The following is an 18,295-nucleotide window of genomic DNA, read 5'->3' on the forward strand; positions in this document are numbered from 1 at the left end:
GGACAGGACAACTGCACCACATCAAAGGGAATATAGATGGGGCCATGTAACGTAAAATCTTGGGTGAGAACCTCCTTCCCTCAGCCAAGGCATTGAAAATGGGTCGTGGATGTGTATTCCAGCATGACAATGACCTAAAACACACAGCCAAGACAACAAAGGAGTGTCTCAATTAGAAGTACATTGAGGGCCTGGAGTGGCCTAGCCAGTCTCCAGACCTTAATCCCATAGAAAATATGTGGAGGGAGCCAAGGGTTCGAGTTTCCAAACGTTTTCCTCAAAACCTTAATGACTTGGTGTCAGGATTATTAGTTGATCCAGCACGCAGTACTGTGTCACATCTAGGACTAAGGATAACGTGTAACCGGACCTTAGAATGGCCGGACTTAACGTCTCCAAAAATAGTCAAAATATTTGCCGAGGTCAGGTACACAGAATCAGACACAACGATGAGGGAAAGCCAAAAGTCAAGGATACCAGATATCAGGTAAGTCAAAACAAAGCCAAAGTCAAATACCAGAAAATCAAGATCAGGAACGCACTCTCGGATAACCATAGGCATGAAACCACGACAGGGCAATGAGCAAGAGGAGAGTTGGGTTTAAATACCCCTCCTGTGGATCAGATTTGCTGTAACCGGCCTTTGACCCCAAAGGCAATTGCCAGGTGTGCATGATTGCTGCTCAGCACAAACCCACCTGTGGATTTGATTGGCCATGCACATTACCTTTGACCCCAAAAGTAATTACCAGGTTTCCATGTGCATGATTGCTGCTTGGCACAACTTTTCCTGTCAGGAAGGTAATGTTGCTCGACACAACTTTTCCTATCAGGACAGTAAATGCCATTAACCACATTTTTATGTGCGGATGAATACGTGACACGTGGAGAGGATCTGCAAAGAGGAGTGGGACAAAATTCCTCCTGAGATGTGTGCAAACCTGGTGACCAACTACAAGAAATGTCTGACCTCTGTGATTGCCAACAAGGGTTTTGCCACCAAGTACTAAGTCGAAGGGTTCAAATACTTATTTCACTCATTGACATGCAAATCAATTTAGAACTTTTTTGACATGCATTTTTCTGGATTTTTTCGGGATTTATTTATTTTTTTGCTGCTCACATAACTGTCATTATAAATATTACAAAAGAGAAGAGGAAAACATGAGATAATGTTTTTTCTGATGAGGTTTTGCTCTTATGGTTAAAAAAAAAACACTTCTGTGTGGAACAACAACGTTTGCATTCAGTTATTTCATTGTTTTTTTTTTCAATTTTTAATAGTGTCACCATACCACTTTCTTGTATATCTTCAAAACAATCACATGGGGTTCACAAAGAGAGTCGTAATATTCCCCATTACACTATCTGCCCTTCTAGCTCTTCGGCCACACCCCTTTTATGAAGCGGTGCATGCACATTGACGTCACCACGATAACAGGGAGGATTTGCGTCTTTATCTACACCCCCTTACCCTTTGAGGGAATGCTATTAAAGCTAACTTGTTTCCACTATAACTAGAGCTTTTTACACCTAGTGCAGTGCCTTATTTGTGGTTCGTTTCTTGGTCTCAATGGAGTGTTATGTATTATACTGTTATCTCTGGTTATTGACTTGACTTTGTACTCTGGCTTCTTTAATTTTGACCCAGCTATTGTATCTTCTGTTTCCCTTTATATCAGGCTTATCCTAAAAATTATTTCTCAGTATTCAATAATGGAAACATGTATTCCAGACTCTATAGTATTAAAACCACCATCTAACCTCCCCTGCTATATAGTTTTTCTTCACACACTTTATGCTTTATACATAATATATTTATATATTCTGTCATGGTGCCCAATTCTCTTTTGGAAGATAAGAAGTCAAGAGAGTCAGGTACATGCTTGGTCAAAAACGTAGTAAGATTGAACAGTAGGTATACACTCTTGGTTACAAGAAACAATAGCATGGCAATGAGTACTCTAAGCTGTGGTATATATAGGTAAGACAGGCAGCTCATTGGCTTGCATCACAATTGAGTCATCAGAATGTGTAAGTGGAATGAGGCACACTCAATGGCCCATGACTCACCATATGGTACAAAACATAACATGGAAGGGCATTGTCTAGCACAAAATTGATGCAGGAATGATGCACGAAACACATAGCAGTTGAGTGGAAGTAGGTAACATGATACATAATGTAGACAAGGATAGACATTTCTTATTGTGATATTGTGCATACTGCTCATTATATGTTTTGCATAATTACAATAACATACATTTTCCTTTCCCAACAGAATCCTCGTTAATGACCAAATCTTAGAAGTGGATGGAATAAGCCTGGTTGGTGTTACCCAAAATTTTGCTGCTACTGTTCTCAGAAACACAAAAGGGAAAGTCAGGTAATGCTAATTCTAACATATGTACAGATATATAGCATCTCAGTTTTTTAAGAAGATTGGAACACCTTGCATTTACACTTCATTAACTAAGAACTTAGCAAATGGACGCATAATTTCAGATGACTGATTCTTGCAAGAAAACTCCTTTAATGTTGCCCTGCAATCAGACATTTAAAAAGTGAATAGGAAAGACTACTACAAGAAAGGAAATGGGGAGGATTTATTTTTTTTACGGGGAAGGGAGAAGATACATAATTGGGAAGAAGATAAGCAAGGTACTCTCAGGGAAGACTGTTGAAGGATCTCCTGTTTAGACAAACTCTTGTAATATCAAACAATAGTGTAAATGTCTACAGATCTCACTCTAGGTAAATACACTGACATACATAAATGTGGTAAACTTGCCAAAACATTTATATTTAAGAAAACGATGAAAGTAACAAATTGGTTAATGACAATGCGGTATCCAGGCAAAAGAGTTAGGAGGGGATGCCAAAAGAGGTGGTAAGCTTATGGGAGATAGAGGGGTTATCGATGATCTCAGGAAAAAAAAGAATGAGGAGACAATTCCGGACAAGGGAGATAGCAAAGTTTGCCAACAATCAAAAGAATGCAAGATGGGACTTATACGATCAAGGATAATGGTAACTGAGAAGATGCCATATTAGTTATTGAAAGAGATAATAGATTAAACAATAGAAAGTATAAATACACATGGACACAAGCAGGGCCGGACTGGGAAAATAATTCGGCCCAGGCATTTTTCAATCACAGCGGCCCCCTGAGAAGGGGACGGGGCCATAGAGGATGTGTGTTGTCATCACTAATTCCCTCTCAAAGTAAGCATGTTGGTTCAATGCGCAGAGCCCTGCTGAAGAGCTCTTGCATGGGAAAAAGGCCTTGTATTTGTTCTGCGCAGTGCAAGCTAATTTAATAACATGCTTGCGCTGTGTTTGCTTTTAACTTGTCTCTGGTGTCTCCATAAGTGGGATACCAGAGGACAAAAGGACCAGGAAAGCGTATGGTGCATGTGTTTGGAGCCTGTGTGTAGAGTGAGCTGATTGTGTTGTGGTATTGTGTAAATAGGTCGATTTTATTTGTGTCTGTGGTGTAATATGTGTGGCTAGGGGTTTTAGAGAGTGTGTGTATAGGGGGTGTGGCGAGTGTGTGCATATGGGCTGTAGTGTGTGTAGGGGTTATAGAGAGTGTGTGTTCTGGGATCCAGAGTTTGTATGTCAGGAATATGTTGTGTGTACGTGGTGCAGTGTGTGTGTGTGTGTGTGTGTGTGTGTGTAGGGGATCTAGTGTGTAAAGGACCCAGAGTGTGTGAATAGGAGATTGTGTGTGTGTAGAGGATTTAGAGTGTATATAGGGATATAGTGTGTGTATGTGTGTAGATTAGAAGATCCAGAGTTGGGCAAGGGATCTAGCATGTATCTGGAGCGTAATCTGTGTAGTGGTGCAGTGTGAGGGGTGCTGTAGTATATATATATATTTATATATACATGTTTGGACGTATTGTATATGTGAGAGGCGCAGTGTGTTGGGTGTGCTGTGTGTATGTCTGAAGGGTGCAGCATGTGTGTGTGAGGGGTGCAGTGTGTGTGAGGGTGTTCTTTTCTGCCATCACATTCTTTGTTTCTAATTTTCTTTGTCTGTTAACTCACTGATGGTTATTTTATATATTATATGTGTGTGCTGGCTGTGTGTGTGTGAGGGTGCTATGTGTGTGCGAGGGTGCTGTGTGTGCGAGGGTGCTGTGTGCGTGCGGGTGCTGTGTGTCTGAGGGTGCTGTGTGCTGAGGGTGCTGTGTGCTGAGGTGCTGTGTGTCTGAGGGTGCTGTGTGTCTGAGGATGCTGTTAGTGTGAGTGTGTTGTGTGTGTCTGAGGGTGTTGTGTGTGTGTGAGGGTGCTATGTCTGAGGGTGCTTTGTGTGTCTGAGGGCGCTGTGTGCTGTTTGTGTGAGGGTGCTGTTGGTGTGAGGGTGCAGTGTGTGTGAGGGTGCAGTGTGTGTGAGTCAGGGCCGGCGCCACCTATAGGCGAAGTAGGTGCCGGCTTAGGGCGCACATTTGGAGCGGTGCGGTGTTGGAACATGTGCCGTGGCGCTGGAAAGCTGCATGCGACACTAAAAAGAGGGGTTTTGAAAAGAGCATTTAAGTGAGTGCCATAAATCTGATTGCTGCGCACGGTTTGCAGGATAATTCTCCAAGTCGCAGTACAGGAACGGATAAAGCAGGAGAATCATCGTGGGAAGCCAAAGGTCAGAGGATGCCAGAAATCAGAATAAACGAAACAACAAGCCAAGGTCAGGAGTAAACTGGAGCACACAAAACAGCAATACGGTCACCAGAGTCAAGGAACTGACCCTGCCTTCTGGGAGAGGCAGGGTTATATACCTGGCTAATGAGACCATCAATATCAGGTGTACCAGGAGTAACAGGAGAAATTCCAATACATGTTCAGCCCCCAGTGTTGGATACAAGACAGGGCTAGATACTGAAGCTGAATAGTGGCTTAGAGGTAACATTGCAGCCTCAGGACTGCGGAAGTTACAGTGCGTGTACCCGTGTGTCTGTTTATGTGCACCTGTTGGAGTGTGTTTGTACCAGTTTGTTTGTGTACTTGTGTTTCTGTGTATGTATATCTGTGTCAGAGTCTATGTGTGTATGTGTATCTGTGTGTTTTTGAGTGTGTGTGCATGTGGCAGTGCATATATATCAGCATTCCAATAAAACTGCACACAAATATATCCCTGTTACTCTCGGCATAATGTCACCTCTCACACACTGTAATTCCCTACAAAACTTACATTGACTCCCCCAATTCTGTCACACTCACCTCCCATGACTCTTCTACACTCACCCTATCTCATTAACCTCCACTTATCTTGTCACTTACCCTTTCTCGCACTCTCACACTCACCCCTAACCCTGTCACACACATCTTCCCTCCCTCTGTCACACTCACACCCTTTCACCCTGCCACACTCACCCTATCACATGTTAATATGGCAATGCTCTGCACGGCACGCAGGCCATTCTCGCAAGAGTTGCAATGAGAAGCAGCTGGAAAGACAAGATGGTACTGACTTGGCCCCTTCTCACCACATGCTATGTTGCACCGCTTCCTCTCATCTCACCCATTTCATCCTGACTCATAACCAGGTACCTCCTTGCAATATACACACTGCCACTTCTCACTTCACTCTACCACCTTGCACTATACTCACTGACACCTTGCACAATGTATACTTCCACTTTATACTATACACATTACCACTTCACACTATACACACCACCACCTTCCACTATACACACTGCCACTTTACACACTGCTACTTTACACACTGCCACTTCACACTATACACACCACCACCTTCCACTATACACACTACCACTTTACACACTGCTACTTTACACACTGCCACTTTATACTATACACACCGCCACCTTCCACTATACACACTGCCACTTTACACTATTAATACTGCTACTTTACACACTGCCACTTTACACTATACACACCTCCACCTTCCACTGTACATACTGCCACCTTCCACTGTACACACTTCCACCTTCCACTGTACAAACTGCCACTTTACACTATACATACTGCTACTTTACACACTGCTACTTTAAACTATACACACTGCCATTTTACACTATACACTCCGCCACCTTCCACTGTATACACTGCCACCTTCAACTGTACACACCACCACTTTACACTATATATACTGCTACTTTACACACTGCCACTTTACACACTGCATCCAATACATAATCATACACTCTGTACTCACTACGCAAACTGCATCCACTGCATCCACTACACAAACATACACTCTGTATTCACTATACGTACACTGCATCCACTTCACACTATATCCACTACACACAAACACTACACACACTGCATAAATTACACAGACATTGCAGACACTGCATCCATTACACAAACATACAATCTGCATTCACTGTATAAACACACATTCTACATATTTTACACACACTACACACACTGCATCCACTATATACGTAAACCTCATCCACTATACACACTCTCCTGCATCCCACTACACACACACACATACTACAGGAGGGGGCGGAGTCAAGGGCAGAGCCAATGGGGGCAGCAAAATGAGGCTTTGCCTAGGGTGACAAAAATCCTTGCACCAGCCCTGGTGTGAGTGTGCTGTTAGTGTGAGTGTGCTGTGTGTGTTAGAGTGTGCTGTGTGTGTGAATATGTCTGGAGGGATTGTGTGTGTGGGGGGCAAGATGCAAATATATTAAATATGTATATATTTTTTTAATAAAAAAAAAACTAAACTTTATATCCCTACTCCCTTCTTACCTTTAGCCTTGGAGGGGGGCTGTGCTGCAGTTCCTGGTGGTCCTTGTGGTGAGTGAACTCTACCCTGCAGTTCCTGGGGTAGAGTTAACTTTCGTGAGATCTGAGTGTTGCCGTGGTAACTGCGGCAACGCTCTGACCTTGCAAGAGGAACCCGGCAGAGCTGCAGGGTAGAGTTCCACCGGATCCTACTCTCCCTCCCTCCCCAGCCAGAGGCAGCAAGTCTGTGCCTGTGGGCCGGTGAGGGAGATCTTTGATTCCCCCACTGGCCCACCAAGGCACAGCAGGGCCGGTGCTTTGATATGGATCCTGTGATCTCATCATCGCGGCCCATTGGGCATTTGTCTGATGGCCTGTCCGGGCCTGGCAAGACTAAAGCAAAATCCTACTTTAAAAAAAGCGTAAACAGAAATACGTTATAATTCAGGGATAAATAAAAAACTATGGATTTTTTTATAATGAGATTAAAAGTTCCTCTGATTTATTCATGTTTGTTAGAAATCAATGAGTTTTTACATATTTTTTTTTTCACAAGGTGAGTGCTTTGGACATTTTTCAATCCTGTTTTATGAGGTATTTTCTTTTGTAAATTAGTTATTTAACCAAGGTCTGCATTCTGAGAGTATAGCGATTTGTTCTTAATGAAATACATCCATTAAACTGTAATGGAAAGCTTTGGCACCTGTTATTTTTGAACAGGGATCTTTGCTGGTGAATCGGTTTTATTTCAGGGGATATTTTGTGCTAGAAAGCATGCCAACTGAATGCTAATTTTTTTAATTAGCAATTCAGACAATGTGAGCACTCCTTGCTTTACGACCCGTAGTTTTAGTGTGATTTAGTTTGAGGGCCGTGTGCATAAGTGATTTTATTCTTGCCGATGACTGGAAAGACCATCAATAAAGTTGCTAAGGACAAAACTGTATTTCTAATGTTTCTTTGTACAGACATACCTTTTAAGAATATTTTAAGGAATCAAAAACTGAATCAAAATTGACAGCACTTAAAGGCAAAATAACTATTACACAAATTATTGCATTGATAGTATGTTATAGTCAGTAGAGTATCAGTATTAGTGATGTCGCGAACATAAAATTTTCCGTTCGCGAATGGCGAACGCGAACTTCCGCAAATGTTCGTGAACGGGCGAACCAGGCGAACCACCATAGACTTCAATAGGCAGGCGAATTTTAAAACCCACAGGGACTCTTTCTGGCCACAATTATGATGGAAAAGTTGTTTCAAGGGGACTAACACCTGGACTGTGGCATGCCGGAGGGGGATCCATGGCAAAACTCCCATGGAAAATTACATAGTTGATGCAGAGTCTGGTTTTAATCCATAAAGGGCATAAATCACCTAACATTCCTAAATTGTTTGGAATAACGTGCTTTAAAACATCAGGTATGATGTTGTATCGATCAGGTAGTGTAAGGGTTACGACCGCTTCACAGTGACAGACCAAACTCCCCGTTTAATGCACCGCAAACAACCGCAAACAGTCCATTTGCACAACCGCAAACTCCCCATTTGCACAAGGTTGGATACCGATCGATGGTTTGATATTCTGAGCCCTCTCTGATTTACTGTACACGACTATTCGATATTCCCACAAATTTCATATAGCATTTTATGTTTGTTTGAGACCACCTTAAAAATATTGGATATCGCTAAAAATTATGATCACTATATACTTTCTCTACAAACCTCTAAAACGAACCAAACTACTCATCCATCCGCTATACCACTTTATCCCACCTAGAACTAGTGCCCAGTTAAAATACTTGACTCTTACTTACACACACTCAGTCATGCCACACACATTTCACCACTACTCTCACTGAATCCCTCTGACTACAGCTAAATTCATCTTCTACATCAGAACACTACTCCTAAGATTGGGTTGTATCCATGTCTCGGGTCTTTCATTTAGAATAGGGGCAGCTTCGGTCTCCTTCAACACTGACACTCCAGTGCATATTATTAAAAGATTGGGCAGATGGAAATCCTCAGTCTACAACCGATATATTCCTCATCCCGAGAAAGAAATGAGGAAAGCTTTTAAAAGCTTTTTAAAGTTTGGCTTTGTAAATTTTATGCAATACGTGTGTTTTTCTTTAATACCTTTTCACCCTCTTTGCATGAACCCGATTTACATATATTACTAATATGTTTCTGAACATATATATTATTCACTCACTCACTCACTCTCTGGGCTGGCCTAAGACATCATGCTGCCTAGGTCCAACGATAAATGACTATGGGGGATAATGTATAATAAACACAGGTTACTGGCTATGGGGGGGATAATGTATAATAAACACAGGTTACTGACTATGGTAGGGATAATGTATAATAAACACATGTTACTGGCTATGGGAGGATAATGTATAATAAGCACAGGTTACTGGCTATGGGGGGATAATGTATAATAAACACAGGTTACTGGCTATGGGAGGGATAATGTATAATAAACGCAGGTTACTGGCTATGGGCGGATAATGTATAATAAACACAGGTTACTGGCTATGGGAGGGATAATGTATAATAAACACAGGTTACTGGCTATGGGAGGGATAATGTATAATAAACACAGGTTACTGACTATGGGGGGATAATGTATAATAAACACAGGTTAGTGGCTATGGAGGGATAATGTATAATAAACACAGGTTACTGGCTATGGGAGGATAATGTATAATAAAAACAGGTTTCTGGTTATGTGGGGATAATGTATAATAAACACAGGTTACTGGCTATGGGGAGGATAATGTATAATAAACACAGGTTACTGGCTATGGGGGGATAATGTATAATAAACACAGGTTACTGGCTATGGGAGGATAATGTATAATAAATACATGTTACTGGCTATGGGAGGATAATGTATAATAAACACAGGTTACTGGCTATGGGGAGGATAATGTATAATAAACACAGGTTACTGGCTATGGGGGATAATGTATAATAAACACAGGTTACTGGCTATGGAGGATAATGTATAATAAACACAGGTTAGTGGCTATGGGAGGATAATGTATAATAAACACAGGTTACTGGCTATGGGAGGATAATGTATAATAAACACAGGTTACTGGCTATGGGAGGATAATGTATAATAAACACAGGTTACTGGCTATGGGGAGGATAATGTATAATAAACACAGGTTACTGGCTATGGGGAGGATAATGTATAATAAACACAGGTTACTGGCTATGGGGAGGATAATATATAATAAACACAGGTTACTGGCTATGGGGAGGATAATGTATAATAAACAAACCAAAAAAAAAAGAATGCAGCTTCAGAATTAATCTAAATTGTATGCTGTCTAGGAGGTGGGAGGTCCTGGGAGGGAGGGTCTGCTGCTGATTGGCTGGAATGTGTCTGCTGACTGTGAGGTACAGGGTCAAAGTTTACCCAATGATGACGAATAGGGGGCGGACCGAACATCGCATATGTTCGCTGTCCGTGGCGAATGCGAACATGCGATGTTCGCCAGGAACTATTCGCCAGCGAACCGTTCGGGACATCTCTAATCAGTATATTTATTTGCTCCTCTTTAATTACAATAACCCTAGCTGTTGGCTCCAATATCATAGATAAAAAAAAATGTTTGAAGAACATGTGTGATGGTCGGAACCCCTTACTTGTGTACGAATGTTGAACAATAGCTGTGAGCATTTTTAATGTATACATGTATTGCTCATTTTTTTGTTTGCTTAACTTAATAGCCCCGCGAAGTCACCCAAAGGTCTGGTCTTGTCTCTATAAAGAATAATTTTGAAAGCAAGTTGAAAATTCAAGACCATAGTTACTAAGTCACACATAGTAGTGTGTTCCCCTTGTACTGCAATTGTGTTGATAAGAGAATCTGATTGGGGATTAGGACCAGAATTTTAGTGGAGTATTTTGTTTTAAGATCATTTGTGGACTGTATTTGAAAGAATAATACTTAGCTGTTATAATAGCAATTATAAGGCATAGCTTGAGATTTTTCCAAAGTTTTCTTGTCTATAGAGATAGAAGAAATATATAAAATTTGCTAAGTGTTAATTCTCAAGAGAGATAGTATGGGACCGATTTAATTTCATAGAAGGATTCACATATCACTTGGATTCTGATTGGGTTATAAAGATCAAGATAAGGCAGAAGGTCTGACCCTTTCATCACTTTTGCTATCTTACTATACTAGAGGGCTTCCAAACCCATTGAACTATGGGGAATGCAGGTATCTCATAGATGTTATTGAGCACAAGTTTTAATTAATGACTAATTCATGTTTTCCTTGTTGGGGATACCAATTATTTTTCTTTTGATTGAACATAATCAAGCAAATCGTTAAAGTAAGGAATGGAAAGGTAGAAAGATAATATAATATAACCTCCAGTGTTTCCCTACTGTTTTGTAAGGGTTATCAACTAAGATCATTAGGACTTGTTTGAGAACTTTATTGTTAAGGTATTGTTTATTAAAAATGTTCCTGGAATAGTGCAAATTTGACTGTAGGGAGAACATTTCCTGGCTCTGTGGAATGCTTGCTGGTAACTCTGGTCCAGTGAGTTGAGCTTGTTTGTATGTTGCATATCTATTTAATGTAATGTAGCCCCATGGAACAAAAGCACAGCTTAGTGGAAAAGGGCCTTGATAGGGGTTAGGAGGCGGGCATAGGAGGAAACTGAGTGGGAATGGGTCATGGAGAGGTTAAGGGGCTGGGTCATATAAGTAGGCAGACAGCTTAGGAAAAATTAACTTTTAACTTGCCTACCTGGCTGAGTTTGTCCCACCCTCCCTCCCTGGGTTGTTGGCCGTAATAGGGTTCCCGTTTTGTCACAGCGCGGGATAGGGAGCTCTAGGAGAGGAAATAAGCTCCCAAGTAGGAAGGTTATGTTAATAATTATTGATATGTTGGTAGGTTTCGAGTCCTGGCGGTGGCTCAGAACCTGGTGGGTTAGGGGTATCCGGGTATACTCCTACCATGGTTAAATTATAGTAATGGTTGGCACTTTAAGTGATGTTATGTTGGTTCAATGTTATATATATATACGTTATTTACTAAGGGGTCATTGCCTGTTATACCTAACGGAAGGATACGGAAAGAAGGGCGGGGCATAGGCAATGACCCAAAAAGTTTCTATGTTAAGTTATTATTATTTATATATTGAATAAAGTTGTGGACAATTTTACCCATATACCCTAGTGTCTGTGTTTATTGGGGGTAGGTATGTGGGTGCTTGTCCAATGTTCCGAATACTCATATGGCAATGATACACCGGTCATGAAAATCAGTTTTTCTAATGTAAGAATATGGTGAGAGTTGTTTTTCAAAGAGTGAGGGATAAATTTGAAAGTGTACATTTTATGCCACAAAAATAATGGGCTTCAACGTGTAAATTAAAAAAAAACATATATATTTATCTACTGATATTTACAAACTGATGAGGTTGGGTTCCTCCTTATATCAAGGAGAAAAAACAGCCCCACTGGAATTACCTCAAGTTAAAATACAATATAGGGTAATAACCTTTATTAAGGGCTGCTGATGCACATACTTTGAATTTATTTACTTTTTATGATTTGGACTTAGTTGGTCACTGGTGATGGTGCCTTGACTTATGCTCCATTTTGGCTATTTAGACTTCACGTTTTAGGGGGGCTGCCTCGAAGCAGCAGGGGGAAAATTTAGCCAGCTAGACGAGATGGACGTGGTATTTTGATATATACCTTTCTATATCTCGCTGTGCGCTCTCCCCTCCATTCTATCTACTCTACCCCCTAAGTTTTATCAGGTTTATGATTAATCTTACGGATACGTTATTTACACGTTTGATCTTCATTAATCAACAACCTTCTGAGTCTCTTTTCATGCATTTATGTTCAATGGCTGCATACTAATAATATTATATGAATTTGTATATTTGAACTAATTCACTCTACTCTTGATCCATACATCTAATGTCTAACTTTATCTCTCCTAATATATTTATTACTACCCACACCTTACAAGGATATTACTAAAAACTTTTACTTTGTATCTATATATTTGGAGGGTATCTTCAAATTGTTATATATGTGGTCTCTAGAGTTTATTCAAATAGGTTACAATTTATCTATATATATTTAGTAGTCCTATAGATTACCACTTAGTGTCCATCCCTTTTCACTTCCTATTTTGCACTTCACTATAGGTAGCACATTCACTTCTATATATATCTATGTTGTTTGTCTTAGATGTGCTTTAATAAAGGTTATTACCCTATATTGTATTTTAACTTGAGGTCATTCCAGTGGGGCTGGATTTTCTCCTTGATTTAAGGAGGAACCCAACCTCATTAGTTTGTTGTTATATTCATAGTTAAGGGTTATGCCCTATTTTACCTCTGAAACCCATCTTCTAACTACAAGTCTTTCTTGCCATCTGTAGTTTTATCTTGATATTTAATTGATTTAATGAATGATGACATTTTCTTTTTATAGATTTATTATTGGACGTGAAAAGCCAGGGCAAATAAGCGAAGTTGCCCAGCTGATCAGCCAAACTCTTGAGCAAGAAAGGCGCCAGAGAGAGATGATGGAACAACACTATGCCCAGTACGATGCAGATGATGATGAGGTATTTCATTTTTATTATATGAAACTATTGCAGGTATAAATAGGTTGATCTCGACTTCGCAAATTCCAGAACTGATGGGAATATCGCACCTCGAAATATCAGATCGTCTATTCTACTGACGTATTTTATGTCACTGGCAAACAAGTGATCCAGTGTTGTGTTAAAATGATGTGTAGAAAGTCATGAGATCACATATATCGACATAGATCATAAAAGGTAGAGGAACCTTTGGAGGACCATTCATTTCATAGTTAAAGTTCTTCTCAACCGGGGTGGTTCTTTTTTTCCCCATTGTAATAACTACTGTTGTTGTGTAGCATATAGATCAAACATTTAACAATGCAATTTGAGTAATTTACTAATACATTGGTGAAATAGTTGCCTTTGTATTCATAAGTGAAGTTCTGTTGGAGGTTGTATATGACTTGAGGTGACCCCCCAATAGGTATGATTTGGGAATTTGTGACATTAACTTTGTGGTAGAAAGACAGAAGATTGTCCAGACACTCAGGGTAAATAAGCAGGTTTATTTGGAGAGTGTACAGCAATGTTTTGACTTCAGAGGGTCTTTGTCAAGCTTACACTCCCCCAATAAACCAGCTTATTGTATGAACCTCCAGTGCGTGGATCATCTTCAACTATCTTTTGAGATTTGGCATGCCTCAGGTCTGTTTTAGCAGTTCCTAAGGGAGTGTGTTGTTCCTATTTCCCATCTATAATTAACTTTGTGGAAGCCATACTGCCAATGTATATAGGTGTATGGTTCAAATTACATAGCTTTGGATTTGTGACTGCAACCCAAATACTGTCAGTAAAGTGTCCCACTTGACAAAACCATAGGGGGAATAATAAGTATCCAGTTATGTTGTTGCTGGAGCTTATAGACACTACCAGTAGTTCCAAGTCCAGGATTTATATGGAATCCGTACTGGAACCCATTTGTGATGTGAACACTAGGAAAGAGGAATTCTAATTTTTGTGAGAAAAGCAGAATACTGCTGGCGTATAAAACAAGTGCAATACAAAGAAATTAATATTATTATGAGACAGCTCTAATGAGGTAAAATAAAAATATTGAAATTCATCCTGTGATTTTAATATGCTTTGTCACATCTGAATAGTCTATTAATTTCTCAGCCAGATGTCTATGACAACTCACTGGTTAATAAAAGCAGCTGCAGAGACTACTGTACATTGTAGAAATCTAGCTTATGAGAAGCACTAACACGTTTGAGGTGCCTTGTAGCACACCAGTGTCTTGTAGCAATACAAACTATTGGCTTATAAAGCAAACTGCCCTATATAATGAATCCTGTGCGAGGCCGCCACCTACTGCACATAGCTGGTACTGAAACAGATCTGCTCTAATACTCTAATACTGGAAATAGCATCAGATTGTTACAGGAATCTACAGACATTTACTGTTGGCTTTTACATTTACCAAAATGGATATGGGTAATCTGTGATTTTAAATATGTAGCAGTACAGTGTTTAGGAAAAGGTCAATACAATGGACAATGAAAACCCATTAATCACATCCATAATCCATCTCTCTGTCTGTAGATATGCATAGTAATTATTCTAATCAATATTATATATATGCTATTTAAAACAGTTAACACATTTGCATGAACAGCTAAAGACGTTTGAGAAAACGACTTTCAGGTTATCGTATTTTAAACTCAAAGCAAATTTGTCATTAGGAGCCCTCTATGTACCTACGTGTATCAATTTAAATCAGAATTCTTGTATGTTGTCCACTGCCATTTCTTGTCGTTGTATTGCTCTGTCTATAGTGTCGTAGCTTGGTGCCCCTTCTTACCAGATATAAAATTAGAGATACTGATCACTTAATTTTTGCACGTGTGGAGCCTGCTAAAGAACATACTTTGCATGAATGTTGAAGAAACTCACCTTCAATTTCACCTTCACATTCCAAGCCCATAAATGACTCATTTTTGCACCATGAGATTAGCTTTACACTCCATTAAAACTGTTCAAAGCAATATTTATTTCAATTTACTATGAGATCAAGAGAAAAGACTTAAATGCACGTGAACACTTTTTTGAGTTTTATTTAGTATCACTCCGTAAAACAATTTAAATCACAGAATAAAAACCTGTGACCTGTGTATCTTTGTTGTTGGTTTGTCCATCAAGTCTTTCCCAACCAATCATGCAACCATACCCTTCAAAATCTCTACCAAAGAGATTGAATTACTTCTTCTGAAATTAAATTCAGCCTTTTATTATTTTGCTTGATTGCAGATATTATCAGTTTTTTAAAAGTTTAAAAAAAAAAATAAAAACTAGGGTAAGATATAAAATTTGAGGATTAATAGTGTCGGTATATTTCTGAGCATATTTTTGTATCCTGTTGTAGAAACCTGCTATAGCATTCTTGATATGTATGCCTGTGTTATGGAATATGACTTTTGCTCACAAGACACAACAATTATTACATTGTGTAACATGTTGAGTGTTTATTAAAATAATATATCATATCTACCTGTTATATCGGTCTCCTCTAACTGTGTTTGTCTTTTTCTCAATTGTACAACGCTGCGGAATTTGTTGGTGCTTTATAAATGGCAGTTATAATAATAATAACGTGCTGCTAATATATACATATTATCCAAACACATATAATGCTCCTTTTTATAATTGTTTTTTTTTTTTATTTTTATTACAAAGGCCTGCAGATCTGCATTGATGGGTTAAAAGTTTTGAATCTTGCTTTGATGGGATCAGCTGTTTTGGCTCTCACAGAAAAAGCTATTAAATCTCTTGAGCATTTTACTTATATAAATAAGAGTCATAAATATTTCCTAGAGCGGTTAATGAAATTAGGCAGCAGTGTTGCCTTGCATGTTAATTAGGCAGGTGCTTATATTTGGCACTGCAATCACCATTACTTTGGAGATGAAACATCAAATATGTACCAATCTGTTATATCTTCACTTTTAGATAACTTGTGTCTCGTGGGTTTGTTTCATTTTGAATTTAGCAGCTCAGTGAAGCTCAGCTTTTGGAAAACTTGCAGATATTCTATAATATTTGGTGGCAATGTAAAATGTGTCCTCGTAGGTTTTATATGTAATCATTGAGTCTATAATCTGAGGTATATAAATTTCATACAACACGCCACTTAAATTTAGTATATCAATTTAATAATCTGATATGATTTTTAAATACCCAAATATAATAAATACACTGAAATAGCAGGAGAATAATACAATAATTGTGTAACGTTTATAGTAAATATTTTTAAATGTATTGACCGTGCTTTGTAAGGTGTTTATAAATGAGTGTCTAATAGGACCCAAGTGGGTGGCCTTACTCAAGTAATATCAGAGACATTTTGAAAAAATAGCAGGAGGGTGGTCGAGGTAGGAAAGGAATATCGTTTTTGATATTTCAACTGTTTAGTAGATAACTTCCTTATTTGTTATCCTTATGTGGAATTAGCACATAACACACACACACACACACTCAACCAAAAAAACAGACCTATACACATAATCACAAATCTATACACATAATTATAGACACACACACAAACAATCACAAACCTATACATACAATCACAGATACACACACACACACACACACACAATCACAGACCCACATACACAATCACAAACTTATACACACAGTCACATACATAATCACATATGTACACACACACACAATCAATCACAGACTCACTCACACATACATTTACAGATCTATACACACAATCACAGATATACCCGCACACAATCACAGACCTAAATACACAATCACATACACACACACAATCACAAAAACACACAATCACATATATACACACACACAATTATTATTTTTTTTATTTATAAAATATTTTACAAGGAAGGATACATTGAGATTTCTCTCATTTTCAAAATGGGTCCACAAAACATTGCATTGATACAATAGGGTACAATAAAATACAAAAACAATACTAATACACAATATATACACAATTTAACATAGAACAGGTAGGAAATATATAATCAACCATGACTTTTGCTCAGGTAGGATGGGAGCTTCCCAGAAAAGCTATCACAAGGCTGAAAAGATGAAGGATGCGTCTGGATTCCAGCAAAAGCCAGTTTAGTTTTTTTAGCATGTCACAATGGTGGGTCCTGTAATTACATTGTAGCACAAACTGGCAGAACGAGTTATACAATGTATTAAGTTTATTAAAGTGGGTTTGCGGTACAAGTATATATTCTACATCCCAATAATCAATGATTGGCATCAGCATTTGCTGTACAATCTTTTCCTTTACTGTAGGGCTTAGGCAGGATTTGTTTCTGTATAGGGCACCTTGGATAAAGTTTAGATGCAAGTTTTTCTATGTGGAGGTCAAAAGATAGATTGGGGTCTAACAACATACCCAAGTATTTGAAAAGCGTGGACTACGGTCAGTGTGCTATTTGATTAGTTTTTTTTTGCATAGATGGGAAATTTGTAATTTGTGTAATTTAGGTACAAGAAAAGGCATATATACTATGCATATTTGCACTTCATTTGGAGCACCGGCACTGCCTATACCAACATATATCCTTATACAGGGATTATACCTTTTACGCGAAATACAGCAGAGCTCTTAGATAGCTCAATCAAATGTGAGTGGTTCTCATAAAGCTGTTATCTGTATAATGTGGACCTTATTATATTGTACTGCACTATTATTGTCTTTCTTATCATTCTGAGGTCCAAAGTATTGTACTCCCTGAAGATCAATGTATGTATAAATGTACATATAAATTATAGCGAGCGCCTATTATCCTTGTTTTCTTCTAGGAATGGAATCTGTTGTGGGACCAGGGTTAGACTCTACATCATTTGCAAGAGCAAGTATCATGAGTAATAGGAATTTGGACATCATTTTTGTTTGGTAGTATTGCGATTGAAGGGCTTTATACTTTTGTGGGGTG

The 18,295-nt window shown here is 38.9% G+C and overlaps 1 protein-coding gene across 7 annotated transcripts in view; it reads left to right on the plus strand.

Moving 5' to 3' along the window:
• The window catches only part of PPP1R9A (protein phosphatase 1 regulatory subunit 9A), a 252,259-nt gene that overhangs the window by 146,401 nt on the left and 87,563 nt on the right, over nt 1-18,295 (plus strand). For all 7 annotated transcript variants that reach the window (XM_063452273.1, XM_063452276.1, XM_063452277.1 and 4 more), the window contains exons 5-6: nt 2,282-2,386; nt 13,214-13,349. In XM_063452273.1, the coding sequence (XP_063308343.1) occupies nt 2,282-2,386; nt 13,214-13,349 (241 nt within the window). The remainder of the gene's footprint in view (nt 1-2,281; nt 2,387-13,213; nt 13,350-18,295) is intronic.

The sequence above is a fragment of the Pelobates fuscus genome, chromosome 4 (assembly GCF_036172605.1).
Source record: "Pelobates fuscus isolate aPelFus1 chromosome 4, aPelFus1.pri, whole genome shotgun sequence".
Classification (NCBI taxonomy): domain Eukaryota; kingdom Metazoa; phylum Chordata; class Amphibia; order Anura; family Pelobatidae; genus Pelobates; species Pelobates fuscus.